The sequence below is a fragment of the Balearica regulorum genome, chromosome 2 (genome assembly GCF_011004875.1).
Source record: "Balearica regulorum gibbericeps isolate bBalReg1 chromosome 2, bBalReg1.pri, whole genome shotgun sequence".
Lineage (NCBI taxonomy): Eukaryota > Metazoa > Chordata > Aves > Gruiformes > Gruidae > Balearica > Balearica regulorum.
Genome location: NC_046185.1, coordinates 161,090,725 through 161,116,655, shown reverse-complemented (window position 1 = coordinate 161,116,655; position 25,931 = coordinate 161,090,725). Strand labels below are relative to the sequence as shown.

The 25,931-nt window shown below is 43.4% G+C and overlaps 1 protein-coding gene across 5 annotated transcripts; it reads right to left on the bottom strand.

Moving 5' to 3' along the window:
- Positions 1-653: 653 nt before the first annotated feature.
- On the bottom strand, positions 654-25,299 carry WDR86 (WD repeat domain 86). 5 transcript variants are annotated; one of them, XM_075746720.1, is made up of 7 exons: positions 24,954-25,299; positions 23,593-23,904; positions 20,735-20,876; positions 18,774-19,206; positions 9,100-9,235; positions 4,182-4,285; positions 654-2,164 (listed from the first exon to the last, which is right to left on the bottom strand). In XM_075746720.1, the coding sequence occupies exons 2-7, from the start codon at positions 23,753-23,755 to the stop codon at positions 1,946-1,948; spliced, it is 1,197 nt and encodes a 398-aa protein (XP_075602835.1). In that variant the 5' UTR covers positions 23,756-23,904; positions 24,954-25,299; the 3' UTR covers positions 654-1,945. The 5 variants fall into 5 exon arrangements, with proteins under 5 accessions (XP_075602835.1, XP_075602838.1, XP_075602839.1 ...); XM_075746723.1 differs by lacking the exon at positions 24,954-25,299 and adding an exon at positions 24,696-24,818; XM_075746724.1 differs by lacking the exon at positions 24,954-25,299 and adding an exon at positions 24,696-24,770 and having other exon boundaries at positions 23,593-23,901.
- Positions 25,300-25,931: the final 632 nt, after the last annotated feature.

The window sequence follows — 25,931 nt, the reverse complement described above, 5'->3', positions numbered from 1 at the left end:
AGGCCTCTTACTTAGCGTTGACCTCATAAGCAAAATGCAAATAAAATGAGCTGCATAGCAAGCCATTGCCCCAGCAACCAAGAGCCACCAGCTCATAAATGTTTCTCTGACGACAGGACCGAGAGGTTTACAGTGGAATTAAGTCTATGCTATGCAGATGAGCTCCCAAATTAGTTTCTCTTGCTAAGCATTTAACCTAATTAAAATGCTGTTTCCTATCAATCAGATGCAGGAACCTGCCCCGTAAGAGCTAACAAAGCTGCTCCCCAGCAGAGGCAAGCAGGGTACACAGCAGCAATGACAGACGCAGCGTTACAGGGTCTTCAGTGCCACCATGGCGAGCACTGAGCCAGCGCTTCCCCGTAAGACTGGGCTTTGGTTTGTGGTGGTCACTCCTTCCCTGAGAAGGGAAACTGAGCTCTGGCAGGCCTGTGCCTGGTGGGGGGCAGGACAGCTCCATGGCACCCAGCAGGGCCAGAAAGGCAGGAAATGTTTCCAAAATAATGTTTCCAAAAGTATATGCTAGGATTTTTTAATATATGTACACATTTTCCAAAAGCACATTTTTTTTCCATATTCCATTCCTTCCCAACTGCATCTACAGGCAGCTAAATCCCCTCTAAATGAGAAGAAAATAAAAAATAGACAGTTAGTTGTCTGTAGATGCCACATGTTTATTAGTCCATTCTAAAAAAGGATTACAGCATTTTTATCTTGCTGTAGTACAGAATAAATAAAGCCATAAAAATAAAAACATGTGGTTATATATTTTTGTACTGGTTCTACAAAGAGTTATATCTGCAACTAGAAAAATACAAGAACCTTTGTTTGTTCATGGCTCAGTGGTTATCAGAGGGATGAACCTGGAAAAAGATGGGGAGAAATTCTCTTGGGTGTGACTGCTTATCCGATGCTACTAACAACCGAGCAAACCAAGGCCAGACACAGCCCCCTAAGGAGGAAAGGTAACAAATCTTCCCGTTTCACTCTCCTCACCCCTGAAAAAAATCCCAGTTGGACATTCCCAGTAGATATAAGGAAAACCTTTCCCCCATGAGGACAGTCAGGCAGCGGCCAGGCTGCCCAGAGGTGGTGCAGCCACCACCGCAGATTCCACTCCCTGCCATACGGAGATGAAGCCTACAGAGGAACCCACCAGGAGCTCCCCATCCAGGGAGCCGTGTCTGGGGGGAAGTGGGCGCTGGGAGCACTCACAGGACACTTGTGAAGCCACCCATGCTGCCTTGGCTGAAGTGTGAGACCGTAAACGGTAAAAAAAGGACCTGCTAGGTTGCTGGGAGGAGAACTGCTGTGCCTTGGCAAACAGCTGACCTTGGTACAAAAGGTTTAGATTTTTTTCTAAAAAAAAAAAAAAAAGTAATTTCTGTCCTACTCCTCCCACCTTCCCCAAGAGGTGTCCAGTCTGCTTTAAACTCCTCCTGCTGAGCCGTAGCATCCTGCATCAGTTGGTCTTATCAGGAAAAAAACAACCCAACAGTCAGCTGTAAAAATGTAATTTGTAGTCAAACTGCAGGGCACCTTTCCTCTCTGCATTCAGCTGAAGAGAGGGCATGGGAGCAGGCCACAGCAACAGGAGAAAACACTTCTCATTGGATACCAGACAGGCAGAAGCGTGCAATGCCTCTGTGCCAGAGGGAATTGAAAACAAGCAGTCGTAAGTAAAGTTCTAAATTACCCACACAGAGGTACATCACCTGAACCATGCTGCAGTCCCTCTGACCCCAGTACTGCTCAGCTGAATCATCCGCAGTGACAATACCTGACCTGACTCCACCTGCCAGGCACAGAGATTCCCAGCTCCTGCAAAAGAGGTCCGAACGAAGCCCTTTCCCATCTCTTTCCAAGTTCTGGTTGACATGGACACAGTGGTGCAGAAAACAAAAGGTTCAGCTTTGGTCACTGATGGAAAGTCTGTTCTAGACAGTCACATTAGTTCAACGGCTTCGTGTTCCCCATTTTCTTGCTGTACCATACAGCCGACTTTATTGTTGAAGAGACGAGACAGACTTCCCTTCTGAGAGCTCCTGCCCTGGGCAGACCTCTCCTTCTTCAAGCGCCGCTTGTTTCTCTTGCATATTCCCCGGATGTCCCAAATCCTTAGTGTGCCATCATGGGAAGCTGTGTAGAGCAATTCGTTGTGGATCTGCAACAACAGAGTCACATTTAATACCAAACCGTACAGCTTGGAATCGGCACAAACTGTCAAAAATCAGAGCCAACACAGCTTGATCCTAACACTTAAGGCCTGATAGCTCATTGCAAGAGCCGGTATAAATTATCACAAAAGCTGCTGAAGTGGGACAAGACATTACCAAGTCAGGACTCATTTCTCAGCCACTTCACAGAGCCATAAAATATAAACAGCTAGAGTTATTTATAACCTAAACCCACTAGAAAAGCAATGGGGAACAAAACTCGGTGTCAGAGTAGACTGTAGCTGGGAATTTCTGTGCTGGTTTTGGAGGTGAAGCTTAAAGAGGCACCAAAAACAGCATCAGTGGGTAGTGGGGGGCTCAGGAATGCTTTCCTTTTCACTTTCCTTCTTCCTTCACATTAAGTTATAGCTACAATTCCTCCTTCAAAATTTGTTGTTCTTCCAAACCTGCAGTAGTTTACCCTTCATTCCCCCCTGTAGTTTCATTTCCCTACTGAAACATTTGCTGCTGTTGGCAATGTTGCCATTTGTTCTCACCCCGCCCTAGAAGCCAGCCTTCGGTCTTCATCATCTTCCCCTTCCTGCGTCACTCTGCCCACCACAGGCGCTCGCAGCCTCCAGAGGCGGCCGCAACAGTGAGCATCCCACCCGCAGTCTGGCTTACATCCGCATGAAGCATCGCTCAAGCACTGCACAACCACAGCCCCCTCGCCCCTCATCCATCCCTCAGTAACACATTTAAGATCAAATTAAGGTCGCCACTTCTTCAGCCCTCTCTTTTCCCAGGATTTTTTGCCCTGTACGCTTGGAAATGAAATTACAATAAACAATATAAAGCCAAGCTTTAGTCTTGTCAATACTTGGGGCTGCCCAGAGAGATTATATCAGTTATCACCCAAAGACATCCGGGTGACTGTCTGCTACACAACCAACCGCTCAATACCCAAGAGTTTGCAGTTTAAAACCAACCAACCACTTGCTAATTCAGAAGAATATATAAAAGGCAACCATATTTACAACTCTGTATGTTTGAGATCAACTCCAAAAGGAATTTTATCTCATTTTTTCCTTAAACTGTCAGGCAGCTAGAAATACTTACAGTGTCTCACATTCTTCATCAAAATCCTCATCCTGCATACAGCTTTTACTGAGATCCTGATGCAGGGAGATGTGGATTCTTAAATGCACAAAGCATCCAAGGATTCAAACTTTCCCCCCAGGATTCCTTGCCCGACACCGATCTTTGCATTGCCACCAAGCGTTGCTAATTCCTCCCCTTTTAAACACCAGTATCACGTGAGCCTAGACAACACAAGCAACTTTTCAGGGACTTAATTAACTCTTCGGAATTTTTTAAGCCAGTAGCAGGGACTCTTCCTTTTGTCTGGTAGGATGTGGGTCAGACATCAATACAGAGCTTCTTTTTCATCTTGCTACCTTCAGAAGAATAGATTGTGATTGCAATATTTTATATAAACATTTATATACAGGGTAGCCCATGGAAATCACCACTAGCTCTTCCCTAAGGTCAGGAAGGATGGTAAGCAGTTGCTAGACTGTTGAGGGATACCATGCCCAGGGGAGACTGGGGAATAACGCTATACATTATTCTGCTTGGATAAGGCAGAAAGGAACTAGAGCACTGCAAACACTTATCATCAGCATCTTGTAATGGCAGGGGTCTCACAAGGCCCGAGTCCATTTCCTGCCCCTACACAGGATCAGTTATATCCAGCTCATTTCTTACAGTTGCTTGACCTGAAAAACCTCCCATCACAGCCATCGGACTGTCTCTGGGGTCTCGTTCTGCGGTTTCACTTATCCTTATTATTATCGAGTTTGTCTAAAATTATATAAGGAATATTCAAGTCTGCCACATTTTGTCTTATCCCAGAACAACATCTGATCCAAGACACACAGAACAGCCAGCCACACCAATTCCCACAAAACAAACGAGGGAGCAATCGGAAGTGAGGAAATCCCAGCAAAGAAACTCCTCCCTGACCTGGATGCAGTTGATGATGAACTTGTGTCCTCGAAAGATCTTCTGCAGGACACCGCTCTTGGAATTGAAAGCTCTTGCACAGGCATCCCCGCTTCCCGTGAACACTGCAAAGCAACACACAACACAGCACACAGCCAGACGTGAGCAGCCATGTAAGGTCAGTTCACGCGAGTTCAAAAATGTACCTAAAACTAGTTCGCAGAGGAGCATGACGTATTGTTTTTAACAAGGCTTGATTTTCTTCTCAGTTATAGCAAGTTCAGATCATTTTCATTTTGCTGATCCCAGCATGCTTGTTTTCATGCATATTTTTCAAAACACTGAACTGCCTTAAGCCTGAAGTTCCTACTTACATCTGCATTTCACTCCACACACACTTCAAATACCTATTTCTTCTCTACTCTTCCACATGTATTTCCCTGCCTAAACATGCCTCAATAATTCTAAGTAGGCAATTTATCTCACGTCTGGTTTTAAGGATTTCCACTAAGCCTTCCATTTGTTTTACCATAGCTATTTCCATTCACTACACTATCTCCATCACTTCTGCTGCAGCATCAAACAGCAGATAGGAATTTGGCCTTAGCTTCATTAAAACATACCCATTTTCCCCCCGTTTTCAACAAAAGCTTACTATTGGTAGGTAGAGCTGTCATTGCCGAAATACCACAGTTAAATCTTCTGTCCTCAGGGGTGAGTGGCATGTGTAGGCAGCTTTACAAAGAAGCTTTCTAAATTCTTTCAGTGTGGTAGATTTCTTCAGCTAAATCCTGTAGCTTAGGATCGTTGCAAGCAGTAGAGCCTTTAAGTGATCCAAGGCCCAGGCCATAATCTCTATTTCAGTACGGCACTGAGCTATCTGAGGGTTTTGGCTATAACTCTTGTATTCTGTGTGCTATAGGGTACATGTGCTACAAGAGTGGCGTTGGGGGCGTGTTTGGGTTTGGGGGTTTGTCTTTTTTTAAGTAAATTAAGCATGACCAGGGATTTTGACTGTTCATCAGGTTTCCTTAAGGTGTCTTTAATATGTTTGAAGAACTATTTCACAACACTTCAGGATCTTCACATCAGATCCCCAGAATTGCTGCATCCAGAAACTGTAAGGCAGTGGTGAATATTTGGATTTTTATACTTAGCAATATACCCAAAAAGGAGCACATTTGTGTGCTTTAAGGGTTACAAACTGCCTTCATAAACACTCTCTTTCCTTCACTTAACCCAAACTCCTCAAGTTTATCTAGAGATAAATATTTCAGAACTGCAAAAAGCAATATATTCACTGCTCCCTGTATTTCGGGTCTTTGCAAAAGCCACTACCGTGGGAGGATTTTTACAAAAACTGCAGTGCCTGAAGACAACAGATACCCATCTTTCGGGCGAAGTCAGGCACTGGATTCCTAAAGAGAGGTGAAGAAATTAGCACAGCAGTAAATTCAGGACTACAAGAAGAGATGAGAGAACAGGCTACCTACTGCCATCAGCTTTTCAATTTCAAATTAAACAGCAGGAGGTTGGGTACTTCCTGGGTACACCTTCAAGAAACATCTGGATGTGGAAAAATCAATGTCACTTTATATGTCATTTATATTAAATTCAATTGCCAACACAATCCTGAAAAAGCATTGCATCCCATTTTGCAAATGAGTAACAACAGAACGAGGTAGAGATTTTTTTTTTTTTTCAGTGAATGAAAATCACTTAATACTGTTACACACATGTAGAGAGTGGGAACCAATTAAGAGCAGTTTTCACTATGCAGCTGTCAGTTTACTTTAGCTATCGCTATCAGGATTTTGCTTTTGACAGTCATCTTTTATGTCTTTTGAACTGTCACTCTAGATTTAGGAAGTCTCTTTGCACCTCTGAGTTTCAAAGCAGAACTGTTGATCTAACCCAGATTTAGTATTTAAATATATGCTTATATATACACCACCTGTGAAACAAACAACAAAAATCAACAATTCATTTTTGTCTTTTACTTAAATTTCATAGACCCTTGGGAGGGAGAACAGGTTTTAAACATTCCCTTGGAGGTTCTGCAACATGAAAAAATACAAACCACATTAAATTTTAAATGACTGTGCACATACTGTAGGAGAGAAATAGCCAACATAATATCATTAAGAAAATTAGATTGAGAACCAGCTTTAATATTCCCCATGCTATTAATTACACAAGCAGACTGAGGAAAGCCACTAGGAACACATTCTGATGATTTAAAGCTTAGTTCTCAGATCAGCCTGGACTCCCTGTACACTATAAATCCATTTTGGAAACATGCATATATTTTTCCACTCATTCTTCTACTATATATTCTTATTTAGACCGTAAACTTTTTGGGGCAACAAGCCTTTGGGTACTGACCAGACAGCAAGCAACAGAATTACCATCTTCGAACAGAAAGTTACCACTTCTCAGCCGAGATTCTTTCCATGTTCTTGCGCTAGTGCAAGTGCGACATAAACCATAACAAACATCACTTGTATTGAAGTATTTTCTCTACATTTTTGAAAGACAGAAAATGGACACATGACACTGATCTGTCCCAGGTGAACAGCTAGAATTTTAAGCTACACTAGCTCCGACATTTGGTATCCAGTGAAAATGTCTTTGATTACTTACTTATCTAATAGTTTTGTTTCAGTTTGAATTGCAATGTATTACTATAATGCAAACAATCATAGTACATAAATTCATTTTTAAAAGGAAATTTTCTCTTTCAGGAACTAGAATGTGTCTAAATTAGATTCAAACAAGTCCCTAATATTTTTCCATGACATTTTTCTACCCTTCAAGTGGACCAATTCAATTCTCCCTGTTTGACACTTTTAGTATTTTTGCATTCGATTTAAAATGAGATCTTAAATAACTCTGTGAACACTTGTATCACACTTATCAGAATGTTCTTCACAGGTCTGACTAAATGCACCAATATTGCCTGCATTTTAAGAAAAAAAAGACTGTTGTGGAAAAATAATGTATGTGTATGGCAGGGACAGGGTGGTAGAGGGGGAAGAGAGACAAAGCTGCAGAGTTGATGGGGGTGGCATCAGATAATGAAACTTCTGTTTGAGCCTTAACTGTGTTTATAATGGTTTTAGAGAGTCTGGTCAAGTCTACACTGGTTGCACGAAAAGCAGGATCAACACTGAAAAAAATGCAGCTCTGGAGGTCTCATTAATGAAGGAGACGGTCTCTCCATCTCCCACTCAGACATGAAGATTCCTCACGGAATCAGGACAATATCAGCTTAGCACAGTTACCTCGCCTTTGGGTAGTCTTGATGAATTCAATGTTTTGGTTTGTCTCTTTTTAATTAAAAGGGGAAAAACACACACACACACACACACACAAACCAATCAGTATTTTGTTTGCCAGTGTTCATCCTGGATTAAAATTTTTGAGCAGTAATAACTTCAGGGTGCAGTGTAAGCTCAGACCCTTTCCCCTTCCATTTCAGCCTTCTACCCAACTGCAAAAGCTGAAATCAGCAGAAATCATAACCCGCAGGTAGGGGAGAGCGGGGTAGTTCTGCGATATAAGTGAGGAGAGATGAAATTAACTGTAAATTATGGTTAACTATTTTAATGAAGAAAAGTAATGCTGTGGGCCTAATGCTGAAAGGAAAACCAAAAAAAAAAGGTTTCCTGATTAAAATCAAAACCTATGTATGGGCTCGGTTACATGTTAAGTTTCCAAACATAATTAAGAAATCAATTCAGTTCCTGGGTTATAAATGTGGTCAGTCAGCCATGCCAAGCATGGCGCTAGAGAACTGCCATTAAACTGTAATCTGCCTGTGCAGGTACAACTCTCTTCTAATGCGTACCATCTCGCATTTGTCAGCCACTCATCACCACCACACTGATGATCTGCCAGAAGAGACGTCAAGGCCCAAATAGCAGCCATTCATTTGGTGTTACACATTGGTTTCATAGCTAAAGTACAGAAATCAAATCAGAAAAGCTTTGCAAATTTCTAGATTTGCTTAAGACAGGCATTGCCATCCTGGTTATCCTGAAGGAGAGAAGTACTTGTTTGGGAAGCAAATGAAGGCACGTCAGGTCTAACATCAGCGAGAGAATAAGACGAGGATGACACATAGAGAAGTTCAGGCTGATAAAAAACAGAGGCACAGTCTTGCTACCCAAACCCAGAAATGCACAGATGATGTGCACAAGGAAAGGGGGGGATTTAGGGAGGAAGGCTTCATGGTCAGCATATACTGTTATGTCAACAACGGACAGTTCTGTAAAGACACCGCTATTAACAGGAGTACTGAAAGTAGGGAAACCGAGTCCCAAGCATTCGTAAGGCAAGTGATACTTGGCTACTGCAGCAAGGTGCTTTGGGGAACAAATACATGAAAGAGGACAGATAAAGGGGTAGAACTTGTGGAAAATGAGTCTAGGAGATGGTCGGAGTCTGAACAGGAAGCCTAACTTTTAGAAAGAAGCAGTGAGCATCTGAGATACGATTCTGGTTTAGGACAGTCCATTACACAGTGCCTACCAGGTAGCAAAGGCAGGCACCGGGCTCCATACCCAGCAGCAGCACTTGCTGTCCCCGAGTGTGCAGCAGAAGCAGATTGACAGACATCAGACTAGCGAGGTTAAACCACGGCTACACAAACAACCCACAGACAGCTCAGGATTTAAGCCACTTCCCTTGCTAACAGAAATAAAGCAACTGCCTCTTCATTTGCCAGAAAAGGGAGGTGGAAAATGGAGGGAAGATCTAAGCTTCCCACATGGAGTAGTACAGCAGAGTTTGATAGTGAACATAAACATGCTGGAGTTGAAAAAATGTGACAATTTCACAAGCCTTCAAAATTACAGCATTCTCTATTAACAATCTTTGATCAAAGACAAACATCGAAAAGGAGACGGGATTGCTGAACATAGGAAAGGCAACTTACAGATCCCAGCGTGGTATTTCAAAGTGCTAACGCTGTGTTTGTGAGCCTTGTACGTTTGGATTCGCTCCCCAGTGTCTACTAACCAGCACTTCACTGTCCTGTCCGCGCTTCCTGAATACAAGTGCCGATTCACTAGCTGAAGGGAAGAGAAAGAAACATCAGCAATAGTCTCCCAGGCACATTAGTGAGAGAACTGCACTGAAGTGACTCATACGAAGTCACGGTTTCCAACTCAACAGCCTGTTACAAAGAGCAACAACTACACATTGAAACAGAGGGATGGTGAGCAAAACCAACCTTGCATTCTTCGCGATCGCATCTCACATTGACTTCTGGGCCTTAAAAACAGCTCCTGTGTTTCAGAAGATGAAAAACTTAGCCCATCTGCTGGTGCAAGCAGGCAGGATTTCAGTGAGCTTAACAATGCTAACCCTACTTCCATAATTAATTACATTAATATAGCCTCAAAAAAAAACCCTGCAGTGCAGTTTCTGCAAAGCATATTTGACAAGAACTCTTACCAGATTGTAAGTTTTAATTACAACAAAAATTTCAGAACAATTTTGAGTAACAAAAAAAAGTAAATTAAAAATAAAATCCCACCAACATAAACCAGGGTTTAACATGGTTACTCTGCACAAGGTCAATATTTGGAAACACTACCTCTTCCTTGAAACTGTTTTGTATCTGCATTTCCACAAGTCTTTTTACACTGTGTTATCAAATGATTAAATAATTAACTATCCTCACACAGGTTTTTCAACATCTTTAATCAGGTTGTCTTCTGCTGTGTCCTTAGAGCAACTGTGCCTATAAATCCCAAAGAAGAACAGTGCCTCATTACACTAGTCATCCTGCACGGCTGTGTAAACTCACTAGTGGTGGAGGTTGGGTTTTATTCCACACAGACACAACAGAATGGCACAGTTGGGAAACTGAGACAGAAAGTAACCGACCCGGCAAGACTATAAAACTAGCCAGTGCACAGTAACAAACTATCCAAAGCCTGGCAGCTCAGCAGGGAAAACCCTCCACCATGCAAAGAAAAATCTTGCATTCTGTATCTGTCTAGTGAAAAAAACCTAAAGGTTTTAACAGCCATCCTTACGTCAGCTCTGACTGCATACTCCCCCAAGCAGAGAAGTGGCCCGACACCTGCCAAGTGTAGTGAAGGCAGTCAGTCATCGGATGCTCTCACAGCAATCCATAGGCTGTAGCCTGAGAGCAGTGTCATGGACTTGGAGCAATCTCTGTATCAAAAGGATGGAGAAACGGGAGGGAGAACCCTGACCCCCCGCACAGAAACAGAATTTGCTTAAGGAGTAATGACACCTTGTTTGCCCTCCAAATACAGAGATTAGAAGGTTCAAATGACAGCAAAGCACTAACCCCTGACGCTTCTCAGATATCTCCAGGAAACAAACTGCAGAACAAATGACAAATCAACTCGACATGGGTCTTGCTCTTGGGTCGCTTTTAAGGGTCTGGTTCTTCCACCACCTAAACCCTTTGGTCCCTACTCTTTGTATCTGTAAGATTGGAACGTTTTTCACGCTCCCCCATCTCCACTCCGATTCCAAAACCGAATCATCCCATTTCCAAAAGGCAACATAAGTGAGCTTTGTGCAAAAAACCCCATTTGCTCTGTGTTACAGCACCATGAAACAAAAGGTATTTTAAGGTACAAAGCACCGCAGTGATGGGACTGTGCTAACCCATGTAAGAAATGTATGCAGGCAGACCAAGATGATCACTGGCCGCAGCTCCCACCAGCCCAGTTGGAACAGTGCATGCCACACTTCCTACCAGCAGAACTTGGCCCATGAGACAGTTTTCATAGCTAAACATCAGGAGCTTGTAAAACACATACCACTGTTAAAGCCAGCAGTACTTTGAAATGTCACGTCCTATTACTTTTAAGCTGTTTTAGCAATGGCATTAACACTACATCTCAGTGAGGAAAGAGAAGGAATGACCAGCAGCACTAACAAAAACTGAGAGCTATACAGTTAGCCTGAAGAAGGTAACCTGCCTTTTAATTTCCAGGCCTGAATGGGCATGAAGAGCATTGACATGTTGCACCTGCTAAATGGCAGAGGATGCTTTGAGTTGAGATCCTGCTGCATTGTTCTTGGCCAAGTCATTGCATTCATTTTTCAGATATCTTGCTAGCAGCATCAACCCACCCACTGAACAAGGGAAAATGCTATGTTATAACTTCCTGTAGGTAAATGGCACTCTGCATTAACGGTACATTAACACTCCGCTTCATTTCTACACTTAAGTGGGTGTATAAATGCTGAAGTGAAACAGAAAAGCTGCAACTTGTCTAGATTTGCTAATTCGCTAGATACAAAAATGTGTTAAATGACGTGGGCTTACTCAGGTAATTTATAGCACCAGGATCGTAAGAGCCATAGAAGCTTCCAATGCCCAGTCAGAGACCTGGTGAGATGGCCAGCACCAACCATCTGCATTAAATTCAAAGCCTCTGTGCCACCCAGGCTGCCCCATGACATACTTTTATGCACCTTCCCACCCCTCACCAGTTTAAGCAGGTGAGCACAGTAGCAAAGGATTCTCAGCCTTGCATGGAAACAAATACTAACAGGTTAAACAATGTACTGGATGCCACAGACTAAGCCTGCAGCACAGCCAACAGCAAAACGCAGTACAGGCTCTGACTGTCACACAGCCTCTCATTTCCATGGTATTTTTAAAACACAGAGCACGAAATAGCTATTAGTGGAGAAAGCCATCAAGAGCTATCAGCTCAGGTTGAAGTTGCAAATCAGATCTGCCTTTAGTGATATGATGCAAGCCTCACCTTATCTAAATTGATGCAGATATCTACAGCTAAGATAGTCCCCTTATAGTCACTGCAGCCTAGGGCACAATCCATCTCATCCTGAAGCAGATGTCTAAAACAGATCATGCCTTAAAACTCGCTATTTCCTGACAAGGACAACCTTCTCAGCTGTAGCCATCTACATCAATTTAGGTGAGATGACTCCTTCACTTGACTAAAGATAGGTCTAGTTTACAATTCCAGCCTAAGCTACAATACTTAAGATATCTATATTTAATCAAAATAACAATAATCATCACACACTGTTCCTCTGAGCCAAAGCACCTTAGAAGCAGGCCCCACACACTGTGTAATATACAATAAATACCTTCCCTACTTTATAGATAGGGAACCATGATATAATGCAACTGAAGTCCATCCAAAAAAGGACTTGAAATTTATAGCATCCTAACTTTTGACTGCCCAAATCCCAGAGTGCAGCCCTGATTCTGATCCAGGCTGCGACTGTCCCTTTGTATATCACACAAGAAACACTATGTGCTTCAGGGCAGTTGTGACAAGCAACAGTGCACAGTATCCCTGAAACTGGTCAAGAGAATATATGAAAACCAGATGGGATTCTGTCTGAGGAGAGGAAGACAGAGGCACCAATCCAATCTGACCCACGTCAGATCGGTATTTTTACTCCAGAGCCTTCTTTCAGCATTTGCATCCAAAGGCTGTGGCTATGCCCCAACAACTCACACAGCAGCCTTGGCTCTAACTCACTGAGGTTGGACACACTGTCCAAATGCCCTCGTGCTGGCTGGGCACAAGTCAGCTTTGCTGTGGAAGCAGTGGAAGTCCTAGGGTTGGCCAGCAGCACAGGTCCTTGGCTCCTGGTATCATTTTTCGTAAGTTATGACTGTACTGAAGACTACCTAAAAAGCCCCAAAAAGAAGAACTGTAACACAGTTCCCCTGCCCACTTCCAGACAGGTGCCCAAAGCACTGATTTCCAGTTAGATCACCTTCTGCTGGCTCTCTTAGGAGTCTTGCTAACCTCCTTACACCAGCTTGGCTTCTCCTATCCAGTGGTTAAGGTACTCTCCAAATGGGTTCAAATCTCCTCAGCCTGCAGAAGCCATTGAATCCAGACCCACCAGTTCTGTTAGACTAATGCGCAAAACAGTATCTTCCCCTCCTTCTTGTCATATTCCCGAATGAAAGTGTCCACAGTTGCTGTTCCTTTGGTTAAATATCCCCACTGACATGTGATTCTCAGCAGATCAGTCCCCTCTCAGGAGCTAGATGGACAAAGTATACTGACTTCTTCACTGAAATGCAAGATCATGCTGCAGCTTTGGTGGGAGCTAAGCCTCCCCACTGCCAAGACTGGCACCCATTTTTGTGTATGGGCATCCAGAGGCAGTCATTTTCAGCAAATACTTGTGGGCTAGGTCCCCAGGTCTACAACTACTGGGCTTTTCTAGCCTAAAGTCTTCAAACCCATACCCAATTCCCTAGGCATCAGTCCTGTTCTTATTAGGGAATTTCATTTTCTCATGATTTAGAAGGGAAAGATGTAAAATTTCACTCAATAGATTTTTCCAGATATACCCAAGTCTGTCAACTCTTGGTTTAAAAAGGATCAGTAGAAACAGTTACATATTCTAATCTGAAAGTGCCTGGAAAAGCAGTGATATTTTCAGAGCTGTATTTTCCTTGGCTGGCTTTTGAGCGCTTTGTTCACTTTGGCTAACTGCCCAACAAAGCTCCTGACAAGGAAAAGCATGGCAAGGCAAGGACACCTGTAGCAGGGCAGCCAACATAGAACACATTTGCAACTCAGATACTAACGAGCTGAGTGGACTTTTCAAACCCAAGTAGCTTCAAAAGAACTAAAACCTGATGATAGTCAGATGCCCGGTTCTAAAGCCTCAGCCAGACAGAAGAAAAATCACTGCATTGATATCTGTAATTCTGGATTGATAACTTTTCTCATTACTCTGACTGCTTTGAACCAGACGAAACACCAAGACACATGAACGAAGCATATTTGTCTTAATCCTCCGGCCAAAGTACTGTAGATGTACTATTCCACGAAAAAGCTCAGTCAGACTTGCTTTGAGTAGCAATGTAACAACAGTGGCAAAATACAGGTTGTAAATGCTGAAGTAATTACAGGTTTCACTATTAAAAATTGCCAGTTTTATACAACCCTGACCTTGGCTGTAGCCCCTACACACAATACAGTTTGAATTAAAAAAAAAAAAAAAAAACACAAAAAAAAACCCCAAACAACCAAATGATCACATCTAGGGTTGGTCTCTCAAGACAACCCTATTGCTCCACAAGCTTGGCTGAACTGAATATATGCAGCAGCTTAAGATAATTTCCACCTGTATGAATGCCAAAAATATCTGCAAAAGAGCTGTTTAGCAGGTATTTCAACCTTATAGGAACGGACTTTGTTCTCCCAATTACCTTTTGCTGTAAGACACAATTTAACCCTCACCCAAGGAGAGGCAACTGGCTCTCCAATCAGATTCGGACGCATGCTCTTTCTGAAGGTCAGTGCACTCGGACCAGCTCCCAGGAACTTCCTGACGAGTTCACATCAGCAACCACATTTCCCATTGCCAACTTATTCCTCACGTGGGGGTCAGTATTCCTACAATCTGCCAGCTGGTTAAAAGTCACCATTTTGAACCAATCTCAAGTTACAACTATGTAAGCCTTCAGCCGAGTTAGGCTTTCAGGATCCCATTCAAACCACATTCATTTTAATGAGCTAGCGAACTCCCTGTGGGCAAGAAAATGTTTTTTTCCCTGAGAATCCATCTAGAATGAGCTCTCTGGTCTGGCTGTTAGAGAACCTTTTTCAACTTCTTCACTGCAGTGCAAAGTAATGGTCCTAGAAACATGTTTCTTTTCAACAGGTGTTGTGCACATTCATATTCCTCTAATTCACATCTTCATCACCTGATAATTATACAACAAATACAAACACAAATTACAAAAAATACATGCACTTAATTGATGTGACAAGGAAAAAATACGTCCCTGTGATCACAATAGTTAAGCATATAAATGGAGTTCAGGCGATGGCTTTGTTCAAAGCATTCTTTTCTTCTAGTCACCTTTAGAAGGAAACGGAATGGTCCAAACAAAGGATCTTTTGCAGGAAAACTAGAAGCAAGTCCTTGCCCACTCATGTTCATTTCAAACTCCTTTTGCAAGAAAGTTTTCTTGCAAGAATGTTTGCTATAGGATCCAAGCTAAATTCCAAGCTGGATCATTTCTCTCTGCCAGCTTTTGGCAGCACAATTTTGATAAATACTCAGAGGCAGAACAATCAGCAAAGGACAAAGCAATCCTTGTGAACACTTTGCAAAGCTACTTTGGGACATTTAGAGAAACATACACAAGTAAATATTTAAGTCAGGGTTATTCAGCCTATTGCAGGCAGTCACGTTAGTGAAAATGCATATTTGATTATTAATTGCAAATACTGATCTTTAGCCAGGCTTGACATTTTTCAGTGGAAGAACTAGCATGAGCTGTGCGACTACATTCAGCCCACCCTTACTTTTTCCCATCGCTCCCTATAAAATCTCATCATTGGCTCTTATATGAAGAAAGAGCACTCAAAACAGCTGTCGTCCCTTGCCTGCCAAGCTATCAACGCACTGCAGGAGAAACAGAGTGAGGAGTTCTGGCTGCTCCACTGCTAGTTACCTTGCCTGACTATGAAAATGAAGTAGCCAAGGCCGCCAAAGCACCCAGCACCCACACGACTCCCACTGCGGATAGTTGTCTGGCAAAACTTTTGTCAGTTTACTTTAGGTAGCGGAAGGAAGAGAAGAGCACCATTAGCATAAGCTGGTACCTGCAGCAGAACTACTTTGGCAGCAGACCACATGCAGTCAGTTCAGCTGGAAAATCACCTTCAACAGACTGAGCCCAAGACAGCAGGGCAAGCCCTGGGGAATGTCTGAGCAGCTCACCCTCTTCACTCCGCTGTCCAGGACCACCAAGGACAGGGGAAAAGGGAAAGCTAAAAGCTCACCATCGCCTTCCATTCTGCCATGCTAGATTAGAGCTGTTTTCAGCTCCTTTAACTAATGCTAGCTGGCAACACCACCTAAACGATCTCAGAGCAACTGAGGACATTCAAAATCCAAACATGCCTGTGGCATCACCCCGCTGCTTTTCATATGCCAGCACTGCAGGAAGCAAGGTGGAAAACATGGGTGTGCTTTATGGACATCTATCCAGAAAGGCTCCTTCAAGAAGCTCCAGGAATTTCCATTCACTGCTACAACACTATTGGTATTTACTGGAAAGTAATGGGAGACAACTAGAACAGCCCAGACCTAATTTGCAGCAATTCAGAACATCCTGGGGCATTCCCGTTAATAACAATACTTTTTAAAGCTGGGGAAAATACGGTCTCAATATCCAAATTTTTCCTGATCTGTGTCCAGGATAAGAGATCACACTGAGCATTTCTCAAACTTTTTGAAAGGTCACCCTCCCTTAGGGATCTTTATTTGAATAAATAAAATGAAAATAAGTCTTTTTTCCCCTTTATTCTCTCCACACAAGCGTTATACCACCCAGAGAACAGGTAACTACCTATAATTGCTGGTACCAGCTCAGGTCCTCCAGGACAGGTGAGTGAAAATCTGGTGTCATTAGCAGCTCACTTCTGCCTTGAAGAAAATGAACTATTGTCAACAATTAAAACTGTCTGCTGGCTGCTGTGAGCAACAACTCACAACTACCTCCCAATCCTTCCTGACCCACAGTTTGAAAAATACTATCCCAACTCACTGCCACAGATTGCAACACTGTCACTAAGAAGCCCTAGGCAAAAAAGGCTCCAAGAGCTTTTTCAGAAGAAAACAAAAATTAAAAAAATAAACACCTCTATTCAGGAAGTTTCCCTTATGTTGTAACATCTTTGTATGGATTCTGGTGATTGACCCCTTTCTAAAAGAATGAAAATACCATGTGGGCTGTGCTGAGAGGCAGCCAAGTGGAACAGAAGGGCTAGTGTTGAACCCACTAAGGAAGAGGGAGGAATTAGGAAAGATCGACAGCCTAAAGCTATTCAACAGCAGTACAGTGACTGCTTAAGCTGGGATAAGTTTTAGAGGCCTAGAAACTAAATGCTCTCTGTGGGGGCAGTATGTACCTCAGCTGGACTCTTCTAGCCTCAAATATCAACTGGTGATGAGAGAAATGAGGGGCTACCAGTTACTCACAGCTAGAAGAAGATTTGGCCAGGACTGTTGCCAACACAGTCTTGGCAGCAGAAGTCTTGTGTACTTTGAATTGTTCAGGTTTTCCAAATAGATGTATTGGTTTTGCTTTTCTCCCCTACAAGAAGTTCTGTTTGTTTAAAACCATTGTTTTAACACTGTGCTCACAAACGGAGAAGCGTTGCTCTTTCTTGAGCATTCAAAGAGTCTAATTGAATTTCCCAGGCTTCTAGGAGAGAGTCAAGCCAGTTTTGTGTAACAATTTTAGCAAGAACCCAATTAAATTAAAGCAAGCTCTCGTTGCCAATCTGTGCCTTGGAGAAGGGTTACAATTAAACAACAAAACATAGCGTGACACTAAGAAGAGCAACAGATTTACTTGAGCATCCTCAAAATACATTACCACAATATCATAAAAACAAGCTTTAACACCGAGAATTTACCCAAGCAAGACAAACATTACTCCAGGGCAACATGACTTTGTGTGGTATTTTCTCCTTTCTAAAACCGAAGGAAAACAGAATTCCTTCAGTACCATCAGGTTTCCAGTCTGCTAGTGTCAGCTGTGACCACCTTCTTTAGAAACAAAGGCAACATTTATTAAACAGCTATTGAAAATATATACTGTAGCCTCTGTATAGGAAAAGCACTTAGAGCAACAAACACAAACAAGGAGAATAGTGAGAAAAAACTATTGCCATTAATTTCAGCCAGACACATATGTTTATAAACACTGAAGGTTTGCTGACCTGAAACTAAGTTACAGACCATCATATACCTTCTTTAAATATACCACTAGCATTTTCTGGTGGATAATGGAGCATACAGGGCAAGTGCTTGTGCGATAGTTCCCCTTTTCCTTCATCTGTCTAACCTCATCTCTCCTCTGCAACATGAACAAACCTGGCAGCATTCATCAGAAAAATACCGCAAACAGAAAAACAGGGTATAGTTTTTCAGGTCACATTAAATTTTTTCCCCCTCTCTCCATCATTTCCTGATTTCTCTCCCCCATGCTCTACTTCTCTTTTCCATTTTCCTTGCCCATTTTCTTGTCTTGGCCATCTCTTTCTCCCTTTCTTTTCTCAAATTATGTCTGTGTGGTTTTTAAAGCAGGATTTCTTTCAACTTTATACTTTTCTATTTTGCCCACAATTTTGGGTTGGCTTTTGTTTGTTTTGGGGTTATCTGCTTTACTCTGAATTTGTTTTCCCCTCCCCTTTTCAAGTTATTTGACCATTTGTCTGTTTACTTGCTCAGGTTATTTTTCTTCAAAGTCTGGTGATGCTGTGTACGCAATCCTACTCAGATGAACAGTCCTCCCAGCAAACCTACTCATGAGTTTCAAGACCTAGGAGGTTTTAAATAGATACTGAGCTAGAAGTTAAACCACGATAGCTTCTAGAAGCCAAAGGACATCAGAAAGTGTTTTCGGGAAAGAGGATTTGTCTCAAGATCACAGAGCACTATCATTTTGTTATTACATGAATGTTTAAGCTTACCATTTATAACCTGTCTTGGAAGAACTTCTTTATGAATGACAAGACAACTGAGACCCCGTGAGTTAGGATACGGATACGCCCTTCGAACAGATCTTGAAGAAGTTTCTGTTCTTACCTCTAAGCAAATTACTGATCCTTGATGCTCTTTGAACACTTTCAACTGCTCACCAGTGACAATATTCCATGTTCGAATGGTATAATCCGTGCTGCCAGAAAACAGCTCCCTGTTTGGTGCGTCAAGTATAAGGCATAAGACAGCCCCAGTGTGTCCCAGCAGAGTCTGGTAACAGCGCCCACTGGACACCCACCAGACCTTAACAGTGCAGTCTGTGCTACCTGTCACCAGGAGGTCTCTGCTCACTTTCTCCTCCTCCTCCTCTTCCTCCTCCTCTTCTTCAAGAACATCCCTGGAGGAATAGTGAGCTAGAGTCAGGACACAGTTCCGATGGCCCCGGAATTCCTGGATTTGTTTCTCCTTGTCCACACTCCAACAGCGGGCTGTCCTGTCATAGGAGCCACTGAAGAGATAGTCTTTGGCAACCAGGATCCTGCAAAAAATAAAGTGTGTGTATGAACAGTATCATGCTTTTTACATAACCATTTTTGGTCACAATGTCAATGCCAAGCACCCAGAAGTTAGAAACAGTAGCATGAACATAACATATATAACCCCAATTCAGTGTCACTGTTTAATACACATTATTTATAAACTTTTTTGGTTTGTTTTTTTTTTTTTTAAAAAAAACCAAACACTTCCCTGTTTCCACTTTTCAAATTGAGACCCCTTATTTAGGTACATTGATGCAGACATTTTTACGCTATAGCATTGTAACTTTGGGCATTTGTGTTTTTCTAAAAATCATTTCCAGCAGCACTATTATGTACATAAGTTACATATACTAGCTAAGAGTTTGTTGTGGTTTTTTAATAAAAAAACAAGAACTCATTCTTGATAATTATTTATCAGTATTTCTTTAAAAATAAATATTTATAAACTGACCTATTCAAATAGCTAGGAATTAAAATAAAAATAAAAAAATTACATTCCAGGAACCTGAACTGTAACCGACAGTGTGCAAAGATATTCATCTTTCCATCATCAAACAGAGTGAGTGCAGGAAAAAATATACACCTAATTACACTTAGCCCAGGAGCTCAAAAAAGGTAGAGTAAGAGCACCCAACTTATTACATAACTGAAGAGCAAATCAGAGATTACAGCTCAAGAATTCAACTTACTGGGCCTCCAAAATAATGAGTTGTAGCTGCACAAACATATAACAGAAAAATCTCTACAGTTCGTATTTCCAAACCAGAGACAGAGACTATCATAACCTGTCATCTTTGTCAGCTGAGTTTGGTCCTCTGGAACCTTTCAAACCGGCAACAAAGTCATATGAATAGAGAACACATTTCCCATTTGCTGATTCAAGCAAAAATCAAGCCAGTGCCAAAATACAGACAGAGCCAGCCTTCCTAACTATTTACAGAATCTAGCTACACATCGTATGTGTTTTGAGTTTAGTAAGGAACAAAAAAAAAACCCACCCATCCACCAAAAAAGAAATGTAAAAAAAAAAAAACACCACCAATCTTTGCTCTATTTGTCATTAATTAAATCCAGTTCAACTATTAAGAGGCACTTTAAATTGACAGGCCAATCAGTCACACACCATCACTTTAATATCAAACTTCATTTGCATAAACAGGAATAGTAATTCCAGAAAAAGCCCTGACTTTATCCCTCTTACTGACACGAAGGCTTGACGTGATGTTTTTAAACCTATTTATCAGAAGCATCTGTTATCAATTGAATAATTTCTTCTGGAATTTCATTCCTAGCCCTGGATTCAATTCCCCTGCTGTGTGCCTTTCATTTCTCTCCTATCTGCTGTCTATGGATGTGTCAGCACTGTTGCTAGGAAAACTAATCATTACAGCACAGAACACGTGTAGCATGAACTCAAAGGTTTACACAACCCATTTTATTAGTGTAGTAATGGAGAATTGCAGTAAAATGACAATATATGCAGTAATTGATTACAGGAACACAAGGGAAGAACTCCACGGAACCAACCTGTTAACAATTGATGTGTGTCCTCGGTAAATGGCCAGGCACTGACCTGTCACCACATCCCACTTTCGAATGGTATGATCTGCACTACACGTGAAGGCAGCCTCATTTTCTAAGTGGCAAAAGGTGATGTAACTTTCATGTCCTAGGAATAACAAAGGAAATAAATTCAATCAGGATTTAATGCAAGCTAGCATTAAATGCAAGCAGGACAGACTAGTCCAGCTCTGCACCTTAGCTAAAAGAAAAATACAACAAACAGACAAAACTCTAATTTTAAGTGCACCAGCATGTTCTTCACATTTAAGGACCTGTATAAAATACAACATTTTTAATTAACAGCAGAAAACTCTGCTTCATTGATATAGGGATTAAGTGAAAGAGCAAAACGGTACGGTTCCACTCATCAGGTAGATTGAACAGTATAAAAACATAACGAGCTAAATTAACACCTGTATTATAAAACTCAGACTATTGAAGTTTAACGCCAGTAAAAAATTGGCTTATTTTTTTAATAAAGAAATGCCTCTGCTTCCTTCTTCTGAAGTCAGGAAAAAAAGGCTGCATTTCGACCCAGCCCATTGATTGTCAGGATACAAACAGCCCTAAATTAAAGCATGAAATTATGAAAAAAAAGGAAGCGACATGAGACTTACCAGTAAGTTTAGTTTCATTGTCCAAGCAGAATGAAACACAAACAAAAAACATATCTGGTAAAAAGTCAGCCAATACTTTCCCAATTATGACTAATAACATTAATAAAACTCACAATTATCAAAATATCAGTATACCTTTACGGAAAATGACACAGAAAGAAAGAATAAGAGTATAGTTATTTATACAGCATTCAGCGTATGTTGGGATTCTACAATTATAATAAAAATAGGCACAACTGCTACTCTAAAGATTTTGTGCTGAAAACCAGGGCAATGCTAGCAAAAAATAATATTACAACCTTAAGCTTTTGTTGTTGCTTAGCAAGATGTATCATTTTTCTATTCTATCATTAAATGCACCGCATTTAAAAATCACCTTAGAATTCAAGTCCCAGCTTTGTCTAGGATCTCATTGTTGGGATGGTATAGTCTCGCACTCTCCTGTTTTAATTATTTAGACTATAAGCTTTCAAGATTAGAACTGTTTCCTCTGAAGTAACTATCACGAGAGCACCCCAGACTTTGGTTGAAGCTGGTGGGCCATACCATGATTTAAATACCACTATTCTTTGAGGAGAATAGAAAAAATATAAGAAGGACAAATGTGACTAGAAGAGAGACAGATGGACAAAGATATTAGAAAAACAGAATCATGTTGTAGAATAAAGAGGTGGTAAAAAAACTGAGGAAAAGCACACTGCCCAGTAAAACACTTCATTTCACTGACAGCAAAAAAAACAGATTTTATTACAACTCCTGTAGTTCAAAAGTGAACCAGAACCCACCTTACAAACACACATCTTGTTTCCTCTTAAGCAAATTCACCAGATGTCAAAAATTAAACAGATCACCAGGGCTACAAGAAAAACTATACCCATCCTCACATTTTTGTAAAAACTTTTTGCAAAGCAGCTTAAATGGGACAGGTTTCAACTACCAGCATTCTTCTCGCAGCATCATGTAATCCTGCTCTGAGAAGATCAAAAAAGCATCTTGGTTACGGCACTGTCAGTCAGATTTTAACTATCAGTAATACTTGAGCCATACAAAGGATGCCAAAACCCCCTGTGGCAGACAAGGTCTGGTGATGGTCTGGTCAAAAGCAGCCACCACAGAAGTCAGTTAGTTATGCTGTGGAGGAAGCTTGAAACTGTGCTATAGATACAGGTTTATCAGTAATTATAGCTTGTACGATACAAATATACACAGGAATTGTGTGCATGCATAAACATAAAATACACACACTTATCTGATTCGACTGACAGTTCCCAAACCATCTAGACAACTTTATTTAGAGTTTACCCCAACCATGAGCAGTACATAGGCCAGATTCTGAATATTATCCAGTATATTTCTCTTTCTAGTTAAAAGTTAATTAGTGGTTTAAAGGGATTTCTAAGCCTAAAACAAATGCAGTGAATTTTCCAGGACCTAAAACCATGGCAGGATGTGGGAAAAAAAGACAATACTTCATACTTAAAAACAAGCAAGCAAACAAACAGCAACAAAATATCACAGCAATGTGATTTCTTCTTTGGAAGAAAAAAGGATTGGAATTTCCAAATTTAAAAGCTTTTTTTTTTCTGTGTTAAAAGAACATGAGTGAGCGAGAATATGAAAATCTTTAGTCCACATCTGACTCCTGCACGACTGTACTTTCTATAGAGTTTTTCCTTTTTAATTATTGAGATGCTAGTCTAAGGATATTAAATTTTGTTTAAAATGCAAAATCAATTCAAAAAGCCCAGCAATTAACATTTCTGTGTGTCAAATGTGGGGAAAAATAGCCTATTTAGTAGGGTTACTTTCCATACTTCTGGGTCAAAAGGTTCTAAATAAAGATTGTCTGGAAAATGAGATAATTAAAAGGACAAAAAAAAAAAAGCGAGACAATAACAAAAAGTCAATATTTCATCAGGGTATAAAACTGAGGGCTTCAAGAAAGAAACTAAGTTAAATGACTGCTACGTTCCACACCCTGAGATAAAAGGATCCATGCATTCAGTAGCGCTGGTAACCTTTTTTGAGTTGAAACAGCTTCGGCTTAACATGCCTGTAATCAATGTTCAAAAAAAGCCCCACAAAACAAAACAAGCATGATTTTGGCTGCCCAGCAGGCTGCAGGGACTGAGAGAGACCAGAACATGCTGTATGGCCTGTACCATGCTTTAGACTCAAAAACTAGGCGAAAATAAGCTATTGTACCTTGGAAGTGGCCATGGCACTGGCTGTCGGCAGTGCTCCAGAGCCGTGCAGTGCCATCCTCGCTACCGGTTAGCAGGCGCTGCCCATCTGGGCTTAGGCTCAGCCAGTTGATGCCTCCTTGGTGATCAGTGCAGACCTTCACGGCTGAGCCACTGTTCCCCATCCTGTCGGTCTCAGCCAAGACAGAGGCTGCGGGTCAGATCATAGGCACTGTGCAACCCCCAGACCGTGTTCTGGGCCTCCAGACGTCTCCCACTGACCAACTTCAGCCATTACCTCAACTCCGAAAAATCATCAGGGTAGTGCAGACTGCTGCACAGGGACACAAAGGAGGAAGAGGAGGCCACGTTAAATCATTTCATCTCCCCCATGGATACATCCCTTTCTCAGTCAGGGTGTGCTGAAGCCATCGAGTGCCCCTTTCTCCACAGAAACCGAAGCCCTACAGTGGAAGATAGCCCTTCAACCACCCGCTCACCGGTGCGCCTTCTCCATGGACAGAGGTACGTCCAGCCCCTTAAACAGGACCCAGCCTGGTCGACGGTGGCACCGTGACCTGATGCCCTGCTCTGAGGCTGCCGGCACGCTGCTTCTTTTTAAGCAATTTCAAGGTTAACTTGGGGCACGCAGAAGAGACGACGCCTCCTAGAGAGGGAAGCCCAGCCTCAGGCGGCCCCCAACGCCCCGAGGGGCCGCCTGCCCCCTCCCCCGGCCGCCGCGAGTTCACCTCTGCGGCCCCCAGCCCTCCCCGCCCCGGGCTGCCGCCTTCCCTCGGCCCCCGGCATCTCCGCCCTCGGCACTCACTCACCGGCCCGGGCACGGCCCCGGGTAGAGGCGCGGGGCTCGTTTGTAGCGGGACGATCCCGCACTCACCCTCTGGGGAGGGGACACCTCCTCCCGCCGGGGAGGGGGTCGGAGCCAGCGCCGAGCGCGGGATCCCCCCCGCCGCCGCCGCCGCCGCCGCCTCCGCCCTGCGGGGAGGAGGGAAGGGCTCCCCTCCACCCCCGCCGCCGGGCCGAGGCGAGCGCCCCGCCGTCGCCGTGCCTCCCTCAGGCCACCTCGGGGCGGTTCCCCACCCCCAGCGCCGGCCCTCCCTCTATTACCTCCCCCATCCATGTTAGAGCCGCTTCGAACCGCGGCAGCCCCCCTCTCCCGGGGCGGGAGGTTGCGGCCTCCCCCCGCCCGCTCTGCTTCCTCGGTGCTACCGCTCCCCGCCTCGTCCTCCCGGGAGGTGCCCGGCAGCTCTGCCCCTCCAGGACGGCCTCTCCCCCCCCCCCCGCATTAACCCCCCTTTTCGGGGGAAAGATGCATCCCCCACCCCTTTCGCCGCCCGCCTCCCCAGTGCTGAAGCCGCCCCTTACCTCATTTCAGTCACCCGGCGGTGAGGGGGGAAGAGTTGAGGGGCGGGAGGGTCTTCCCCGGCTGGGGACCCTTTAAAAACCGCACTACAACCAAAACAACCCGACAACAACTCCGCACCCCCAGCGGAGTCCCCAGACTTGTCCTCGGGGGGAGGCAGCGCTTCCTGCGGCACGTTTCGCCCCCTCAGGCTGCCTGCCGGCCCCGCGGCGCGACTGCGCCAGCCCCGCCGCCTCAGAGCACCCCCCAGGGGCACCGGTCCCGCGGCGAGCTCCCCGGCGGACAGCCGCATTTCCTCCCCGGCTTCTCGGGCCGGTGCCTCCCGGTGGGACACAGATGCTTTTGCTGCCGAGCTGGGGGCTGGCTTTGAGGGAAGCCATCTCCTTTTGTTCCTCCTCTCACCCCCTTCCCTGGGCCAGCTCCCACCAAACTTCTCCTCGGGAGCCCCCCCCCATGGGAGCCCCAAACCCCCTTTCTTGCTCTGAGCTTTCCTAAAACTTTTTGGGCTATTTCTTGTTAACGCAGCCCCGTGTCCTGTCCGCTCCTGGTACCCCAGAGGCTGGGCTGGCAGCAGGACCCCTGGCTTCATGCTGCCCCAAAACACCTGGCCAAGGGTTCCAACATGGTGGGCTGATGGGGTGAAGGGGAGCTCCACTGCCTCTGGAGCTGTGCGGAACATGGGCCGAAAGGGTCCTGTCCCACCATGGCGTGATTAAACGTACAAAAGATAAATTCACCAGGCAGAGAAAGGCAGTATGGGGAGACTGAGAGATCCCAGCAAGACAGCAGCAGGGTCTGACATGGATTTCCCCCATAAAAACTGGGCAGCTGAGGCTAATTTGCTGCTAAAAACATGCTGGCAGTGGTAGGATAAATCACAAAACCCACTTCTCCCAGCTCCCACCCCATTTGATCAGAAAAGCACCTTTTTGCACCAAATCACTAGCCTCAAAACAGGTCTGTCGGCTCCGTTTCATACC

Coding starts and splice junctions, on each gene's coding strand:
- WDR86 (XM_075746720.1), bottom strand. CDS start 23,755: ATGGGGAACAGTGGCTCAGCCGTGAAGGTCTGCACTGATCACCAAGGA. Junction 20,877..23,592: donor GTGCCATGGCCACTTCCAAG/GTACAATAGCTT, acceptor TGTTATTCCTAG/GACATGAAAGTTACATCACC. Junction 19,207..20,734: donor CACACATCAATTGTTAACAG/GTTGGTTCCGTG, acceptor TATTTTTTGCAG/GATCCTGGTTGCCAAAGACT.